Here is a 9,334-nt window from a genome sequence, read left to right as displayed (position 1 = left end):
TTGTCGATAACTCCAACAAGAAAAACTTCTTCACTTGACATCATGGATCAAAAATGCTAACACAAATTAACTTCGCTCTACATTTAAATAATAACATAAATTCTTTTAACCACAAAAAACGCAGATTCATTTATACCAAAAGTCATTTAAGAATGAAATAAGTAAGACAATAGAACGTATATGAGATATATTATTAGAACTATATATTAAATATAGGTTTTTAATTATGGTTTCATTTCTTCCTTTGGTCATTTATTGCACAACATAGTTATACATTATACATATTTAACGTTTCGGCTATAATTTTGTAGCCTTCTTCAGAAAAGTCTAAAAAATATATAATAATGAGAACAGTAATATAATGTTTTTTTGGTTATATGTAGGTTTGGTTATTTTTGTTTACCTTATATTATATGGCATAGTTTTTTTTTAAATGCCAAGTTATATTAAAATTTATGGATTTTCATCCATTGTCATATGTTAAAAAATAGTTAACAATCATTGTCATTTGCTTTAACTTGGAAGACTAGATGACATTTGACAGGATAATAGCAGTGTTTATGCATTGTAGGTAGATGGTATAACTTAGATGCACGACTGTTGTCGCTACGGTCTGACAACTTGTGGCATTGAAGATTTCTTTCTTTCTTTCTTTTTCCTTTTGATAATGGAGCTAAAACAATAATAAGATAAGATTTATGTGCATATATTATTAAAATCAAAATTATTATTATTATATTATTAAAATTAAAATATACTTACTGAAACTGACGAGCCCATCTTCTCCTATAACTAGGCAATGAGTCTCCTCGTCGATATCTTTAAAGCAAGTGTGAAACAGCAAATTATTAAATTCTGATGGTGGGATAACCCACTCGCAGTTCCAACACCTATACGTTTCCTGTAATAAAACGTAAATATTAATATTTATATCACTTATCATTTAAATATAAGACAACAATTATACACCGTAAAAAAATGTTAAAAAAGTAGTAAATTTACAGAAAATTGTAAAATTGAAACATTAAAAGTATTGATTTTACAGAAGGGATTATTTTTTACTTTTAAAGTCGTTATTTTACAAGTTTCTAAGTTTTACAGTGCAGCTATAATCGATTAACACGTGCACATTTTTAGGTTAAACATAACCTGTAATTATCTTTTATAACATTTTAAAAAAGTAGTAAATTTACAGAAAATTGTAAAATTGAAACATTAAAAGTATTGATTTTACAGAAGGGATTATTTTTTACTTTTAAAGTCGTTATTTTACAATTTTCTAAGTTTTACAGTGCAGCTATAATCGATCAACACGTGCACATTTTTAGGTTAAACGTAACCTGTAATTATCTTTTATAACATTTTAAAAAAGTAGTAAATTTACAGAAAATTGTAAAATTAAAACATTAAAAGTATTGATTTTACAGAAGGGATTATTTTTTACTTTTAAAGTCGTTATTTTACAATTTTCTAAGTTTTACAGTGCAGCTATAATAGATCAACACGTGCACATTTTTAGGTTAAACATAACCTGTAATTATCTTTTATAACATTTTTTTATTACTGCTTGCATAGAGTATTATATGAAAACTTATTTTTACTTACTGGTATACTTCCATTATTTTCCTCGCTCATAATTTGATTCTTGCTCAATAATTTCTTTTTTATTTTAAAAACTCCTAACTTTTGTCAGTTAAACAATGCACGATGCACACAATATGTGTCAACCATAAACAACACAATTCATGTGAACGCCAACAAACTTTAAGGTGCGTTTGGTCAAAATTTAAGGTGCGTTTGGTCAAAATTTCTAATCTAGTTACTTTCACTTTGCATTTTGCACTTTACACCCATCATGGGACTTCACCCTAAGGCAGATGATGCTTCGTCAAGTCTACATGATCGATTCATCGTGTTCATCGATTCTAGTCTTGAGTTTTCGTTTTGTTTGACCAATCCCAGATAGCATAAAAACTTCCAGGAAATTTCCAGGAAGTTTCCCACGGCAACTTCGGAAGTTACCTTTGGTAACTTCCTGGAAGCTTCCCCGGAATACAACAATGTCCGCCTCTGGAATCTTCCTTCGGAAACTTCCTGGAAGTTTGCTGGAAACTCTCTTTGAAAACTTCTTGTTATTTACCCGTGTAAACTTCTTGGAAATTACCAAAGGTAGTTTCTTGGAAATTATCTAGAAATTTCCAAAACTTTTTTTAATTTTTTTGTAGATAAATTTATTGTTTAAAAAGTTTTAAAAAATTAAGAGATTTTTATATTTTTCATTGACCTAAAATAAAAAATTGTATTTAATGAAAAAAAACGAAAATAATAATCTTAAACGTGCGAGGGTGAGCAGACTTGAACCTTTGTATAGCCTGATGGATAAGTCTAAAGGTATCAAGTCGGCTGCTGGGATAGCCCCTTAACGCGCTCAACCAAATCGCCACTTGCATCCATTTTTGAAAATGTAATATACACATTACCTATTGGATTCTTTCTACTAAGTATCTTTAATTTCTATTTTACCAACTGTAGTAACAGTTTTTTTTTGGTAAGTGAGGTTATGTCATAGTTAAATGTTTACATTTACATATCAATTTTAATTTAATAGTAGTGTCAGTTTTACAATTGCTTATATATTACGTGAAAGTGAATATTTATTTTTGAATTAGTGTTTTGTGGTGTTGGTGTTTGTGAATAATAAAGAAAAAAATTGCATCCTCATTTTAATAATCCTTATCATTATTTGTTTAAAGTTTATATCATACTTTTTAATACGTTTTTTATTATAGAAAATTTAGTAGACATTTTTATATATTTTGGAATGTTAAATTAAATTTATAAATTAAAGTACAATTTTTAATGCAAATCAATTGTGTGTAATTAATTTTTTTTAATCATTAATGTATGTAAACTGAATTTTAATTTTTAAATAACATATTACATGCAGTTTTTATTTTTTATGAAATATGTAGGATTATATTTAGTGCCTTTTTACTAAACTATAAATTATTTAACAATATTTCCATTCTCCAAAAAATGGGAAAAAATATATTTTTTTAAAATATTTTAAATAAAAAAACTGCTAAATTGTGCAATTTTTGTTTTTGAAATTTAAGTTTCATTTCGTTTCGTGTCGTGTCGGCTCGAAAATTAAGTCCAAAAACTTAAATATTTAGTGTCAGTCAAAAAATTACTAAAAAGAAAAATCAAAATATATCAATATTTAAATGCATAAAAATCATGTTCACTTTTTTCACTTTATAATTCTATTGAAGTCTCCTCATACTATTTTATATCTATTATTAAAGTTATAATTCTATTATTTCTTGAAATATTGTATTTTGTTAGCTGTGATTTTTTATTTAATACTAAATACTTGAGTTTCTAAAATATTTATTTTCGATGTGTACTTAAATAAATTCAATTTTTTTAAATTTTAATTTAGATTTTTTAGTTTAGTTTTTAGTTAACTCAAAACTAAATTCAATTTATTAATTTAGTTTCGAGTCGTCACGAAACTAAATCTAATTTGTTAATTTAGTTTCGGGTCGACACGAAACTAAATTCAGTTTATTAATTTAGTTTTGTGTCGACACGAAACTAAACTCAGCTTGTTAATTTATTTTTGTGACAACTCAGAAACTAAAACGAAAGTAAACTTTCGTAATGGTCCCTGATTTATAATAATAAGAAATTTGAATTTTTCCATTATTTTTCAAAATTTTATTGTTTATATTTAATTAATGTTTATAAATATAAACATTAATTAAGATGGAGTTTTACAAATATTTTTAAATAACATCAATTTAGATGCTTATTTACCACATAGTATATTAATATTAAATAAACTATTAATATTAAATTAAAAAATTTTTTTTTTTGGTTTTTGCAGACAATAGACAACTACTCATATTCCCAGTAATAAGGGGTGAATTAAAGTTAATTAAAGTGGATTGGTACTTTTATGCCCTTAAATTCCAAACCAATTCCGTTTTTGTCCGCAATCTTAATGAATTCCTTTTCTATCGTTAAATTGATAATTTCTATCCAATTCAATTCTCTGTAACTACGTGACCAGAGTCTGAATTCACTTTAATGCCGTTTAAGGGAATCATTTGTTGTGGAGTTAATGCCTTTTAATTAACATTGAATTCTTTAAAGGGCATTAAAGGGGTTTCAAAATCTGGTCACGTGGTTATAGAGAATTGAATTGGATAGAAATTATCAATTTAACAATAGAAAAGGAATTCATTAAGGGTATGTGGAATCAGCCAACTTCAATTAATACATGTATTAATATTCCCACCGGTTTTCTAAAAAAATATTTAATAAATCTTGACAAAATATAAGAAAAATAATATTTTATTTATTGAGGCATGGATCTCTAGTCCAATTAATACAAAAATTTGCTTTTAAATATTATTTTTCATTTAATAAAAAGTTTGATATTTTTTGAGAAAAAAGACAATCAAATACAAATTAATATTGAAAAAAATGAATAAATTTATATTTTTCTATGTTAACATTCATTTTTTTCAATGGCAATTTGTATTCGATTGTCTTTTTTCTCGAAAATTGTCAAAAAAATGAAAGTTTGAATAGAAAAATATAAATTTATTCATTTTTTTCAATATTAATTTGTATTTGATTGTCTTTTTTTCTCAAAAAATATTAAACTTTTTATTAAATGGAAAATAATATTTAAAAGCAAATTTTTGTATTAATTGGACTAGAGATCCATGCCTCAATAAATAAAATATTATTTTTCTTATATTTTGTCAAGATTTATAAAATATTTTTTTAGAAAACCGGTGGGAATATTAATACATGTATTAATTGAAGTTGGCTGATTCCACATACCCTTAAGATTGCGGACAAAAACGGAATTGGATAACTGAACTGAAAATTCTTGTGAAGAATTCTTTTGTTATTTTTTATGAAAATAATTGATTTTTTCAAAGAATTTTATTAAATTTCCTGAAAATGATTGAATTCCAAAAAAGAATTTTATTTCTTTTGAAAATAATTGAATTTTGCACTGAATTTTCTTAAAATTCCTGAAAATAATTGAATTTAAACGAAAAATGTTATTACTTTGGAAATAATTGACTTTTGCAATGATTTTTATTAAAACTCCTGAAAATAATTGAATTTAAACGAAAAATTTTATTATCTACTTTTGATGATAACTGAATTCTTGTGATGAATTCTTTTGTTACTTTTTTATGAAAATAATTGATTTTTGCAATGAATTTTATTAAAATTCCAGAAAATAATTAAATTCCTAAAAAGAATTTTATTTCTTTTGAAAACAATTGAATTTTGCACTGAATTTTCTTAAAATTCCTTAAAATAATTGAATTTAAACGAAAAATTTTATTACTTTGGAAATCAATGTCAGCGACTTTAAATTAAAAAAAAAGAAGTTACTTTTTTTAAGAAAAATATAAGTAGTTGTCTATTGTCTGCAAAAACAAAAAAAAATTTTTTTTAATTTAATATTAATAGTTTATTTAATAATAATATACTATGTGGTAAATAAGCTTTTAAATTGATGTTATTTAAAAATATTTGTAAAACTCTATCTTAATTAATGTTTATATTTATAAACATTAATTAAATATAAACAATAAAATTTTGAAAAATAATGGAAAAATTCAAATTTCTTATTATTATAAATTAGGGACCATTACGAAAGTTTACTTTCGTTTTAGTTTCTGAGTTGTCACAAAAATAAATTAACAAGCTGAGTTTAGTTTCGTGTCGACACAAAACTAAATTAATAAACTGAATTTAGTTTCGTGTCGACCCGAAACTAAATTAACAAATTAGATTTAGTTTCGTGACGACTCGAAACTAAATATTAATAAATTGAATTTAGTTTCGTTTTAACTCAAAACTAAACTAAAAAATCTACACTACCGTCAGGAATTATCGGTACGGCTGCACGCGCACGGCCCAAAAACATACCAATCTTTAAATCACGATTTTTTTGTAAATACAAATGTCAGAAAATTAACAAATATACCATTCGAAAGATTATTAAATTCTGCGATTAATGATACATAACTGAAAATTTTAATAATTTATACAAAATTAGCAGCAATCGGCAAATTTGACAAAAAAAATTAAAAAATAAAATTTTTTCGAAAATTTTTTGAACCCCTGCACATTTTTTAAAAATTGTAGAAAAAATTTGAAACTTATATAGGTGTAATCATTCAAGTCTCATCTTTAATTTAAGACCAAAAAATTTAAAAAATCTTAATCGGTTATCGAGATATCATTATAAACAGCCGAGCATTTTCAGCCAAAAACCGTTCAAAATCGACTAACTCAATGCATTTGTCAAAAAACATGCTCCGACGTTTATAATGATATCTCACGAACCGAATAAGATTTTTAAACTCTTTTGGTCTTAAATTAAAGATGCGACTTGAATGATTACACCTATATAAGTTTCAAATTTTTTCTACAATTTTTGAAAAATGTGCAGGGGTTGAAAAAATTTCCAAAAAAATTTTACTTTTAAAATTTTTTTGTCAAATTTGTCGATTGCTGCAATTTTTGTATAAATTATTAAAATTTTCAGTTATCTATCATTAATCGCAGAATTTAATAATCTTTCGAATGGTATCTTTGTTAATTTTCTGACATTTGCATTTACAAAGAAATCGAGATTTAAAGATTGGCATGTTTTTAGGCCGTGCGTCTGCAGCCGTACCGATAATTCCCGACGGTAGTGTAAATTAAAAAACCGCTGCCAAGTTGTACATTTTTATAATTTTGGTGTTTATTTCATGAACACTTTGCTTCCTCATAGAAATAATAATAATTGAAATATAAGAATTACTTTTTATAAAAGGGTTAAAAATCATTAATTCTGGGTCCAAAAAATGTGTTTTTATATATTCTATAAGATGGTAATAATAGTTTAATAATTACACATAAGTTAATAAACAAGAATGTTTGAAAAAATTATATTTTCCACAATTCTTGATTTTTCAAATACCAATAATTTCATAATTTCTGCCCGAATCAGGTTAAAAATAGGTCAATCGAAGCGTTTTTTAATGCTCTTCAAGTTGGTAATAATTTTTTGAAGTTACTTTTACATAATTTAAAAAAGTTTTTATAAAAGTCTTATTTTTCAAAAGTTTAGATTCTTAAAAGTTTAATATCTCCGGTTAATATAGACGAAAAATGTTCAATTAGGGCTCAAAAGATGCGTCTGAAAAAACTCTACAAAACTAAATACAAAACAAAACTAAACTTCTACATTTTTCAACAAAATTTTCAAAAAAGTTTTATTTTCTAAAATTTTTGATTTTTTAAAGTTTAATATTTCCGGTTAATATGAACGAAAAATATTCAATTAGGGCTCAAAAGATGCGTGTGAAAAAACTCTACAAAACTAAAGAAAAACATTTATAAGTGTCCTAACATTTTTTTAAGTTATGTTCAAAAAACGTTTTATACAAAATTAAAAATGTAAAAAAAATAGTTAAACTTCATGAATTGGGCTGAAAATACTCTCATTTTATGTCCCCCGTGGAGACCTACAATTTAAAAAAAATTGAGGCCTTTAGCTCTTTCTTGTTCTGAGATATTGAGGCAAATGTAATGTTAGTACACACACACACACATCGGGACAAATTTTTAAAATCCGTTTTTTGGACTTCGGAGTTCAAAATACGTCGAAATTTTTTTTTATTTATTTAGAACATTTATACGGGGAGTTCCTGTGCATATATAAAGTACTAAAGTATTAGGCATAATAAAAAAAAATTTATAAATATGTCAAAAAATGACAATCCAAAATTTTGCTAATACAAAGCTTCCTTTATGGGGAAGCAATTTAAAAAAATTGAATTTATTTAAGTACACATCAAAAATAAATATTTTGGAAACTCAAGTATTTAGTATTAAATAAAAAATCACAGCTAACAAAATACAATATTTCAAGAAATAATAGAATTATAACTTTAATAATAGATATAAAATAGTATGAGGAGATTTCAATAGAATTATAAAGTGAAAAAAGTGAACATGATTTTTATGCATTTAAATATTGATATATTTTGATTTTTCTTTTTAGTAATTTTTTGACTGACACTAAATATTTAAGTTTTTGGACTTAATTTTCGAGCCGACACGACACGAAACGAAATGAAACTTAAATTTCAAAAACAAAAATTGCACAATTTAGCAGTTTTTTTATTTAAAATATTTTAAAAAAATATATTTTTTCCCATTTTTTGGAGAATGGAAATATTGTTAAATAATTTATAGTTTAGTAAAAAGGCACTAAATATAATCCTACATATTTCATAAAAAATAAAAACTGCATGTAATATGTTATTTAAAAATTAAAATTCAGTTTACATACATTAATGATTAAAAAAAAAATTAATTACACAAATTGAATTGCATTAAAAATTGTACTTTAATTTATAAATTAAATTTAACATTCCAAAATATATAAAAATGTCTACTAAATTTTCTATAATAAAAAAACGTATTAAAAAGTATGATATAAACTTAAAACAAATAATGATAAGGATTCAATTTTTTTCTTTATTATTCACAAACTCCAACACCACAAAACACTAATTCAAAAATAAATATTCACTTTCACGTAATATATAAGCAATTGTAAAACTGACACTACTATTAAATTAAAATTGATATGTAAATGTAAACATTTAACTATGACATAGCCTCACTTACAAAAAAAACTGTTACTACAGTTGGTAAAATAGAAATTAAAGTTACTTAGTGAAAAGAATCCAATAGGTAATGTGTATATTATATTTTCAAAAATGGATGCAAGTGGCGATTTGGTTGAGCGCGTTAAGGCGCTATTCCAGCAGCCGACTTGATACCTTTAGACTTATCCATCAGGCTATACAAAGGTTCGAGTCTGCTCACCCTCGCACGTTTAAGATTATTATTTTCGTTTTTTTTCATTAAGATGGGAACCTCCTTTAGACGATCGAAAAATGCATCATTTTTGGGATTTTTTTTCTCGGGTAAAATAACTCCAAACGTTTTGCAATTTATATGGTACTTTAATACATGTTTTGAGAGTCTATAAAAATGTTTGGAGAAAAAACAAAACATTTTTAGTATGGAAATATACACAGCGTCCATGGCACCTTATTTTATCTGTGAACATTCTAGCGCTCTGAATTTTTTTTTTTAAACAAAGAAACCAACTTTTTTTTAAACTTTAGGATAATACCTTCTATATGACATTTCGATTTTTTAAAAAAAATTTCGAGAATTGATTTTTTTACCCACTTTTAAGTTAAAAGTGATTTTTCGTGCATAA

General features: G+C 24.8%; 1 protein-coding gene across 2 annotated transcripts; it reads right to left on the bottom strand.

Moving 5' to 3' along the window:
• Positions 1–227: 227 nt before the first annotated feature.
• LOC122500719 lies at positions 228–1,735 on the bottom strand. 2 transcript variants are annotated; one of them, XR_006301510.1, is made up of 4 exons: positions 1,606–1,735; positions 763–901; positions 404–673; positions 228–327 (listed from the first exon to the last, which is right to left on the bottom strand). XR_006301510.1 is itself a non-coding variant. In XM_043609784.1 (3 exons), exons 1-3 carry the CDS (start codon positions 1,633–1,635, stop codon positions 492–494), a joined length of 351 nt encoding a protein of 116 aa, XP_043465719.1. In that variant the 5' UTR covers positions 1,636–1,735; the 3' UTR covers positions 244–491. The 2 variants fall into 2 exon arrangements, 1 of the variants encoding a protein (XP_043465719.1); XM_043609784.1 differs by having other exon boundaries at positions 244–673.
• Between the last annotated feature and the right edge of the window lie 7,599 nt (positions 1,736–9,334).

The sequence above is a fragment of the Leptopilina heterotoma genome, unplaced genomic scaffold (assembly GCF_015476425.1).
Source record: "Leptopilina heterotoma isolate Lh14 unplaced genomic scaffold, ASM1547642v1 Lhet_190, whole genome shotgun sequence".
Taxonomy (NCBI): domain Eukaryota; kingdom Metazoa; phylum Arthropoda; class Insecta; order Hymenoptera; family Figitidae; genus Leptopilina; species Leptopilina heterotoma.
This window is presented reverse-complemented; position numbering and strand designations above follow the sequence as displayed.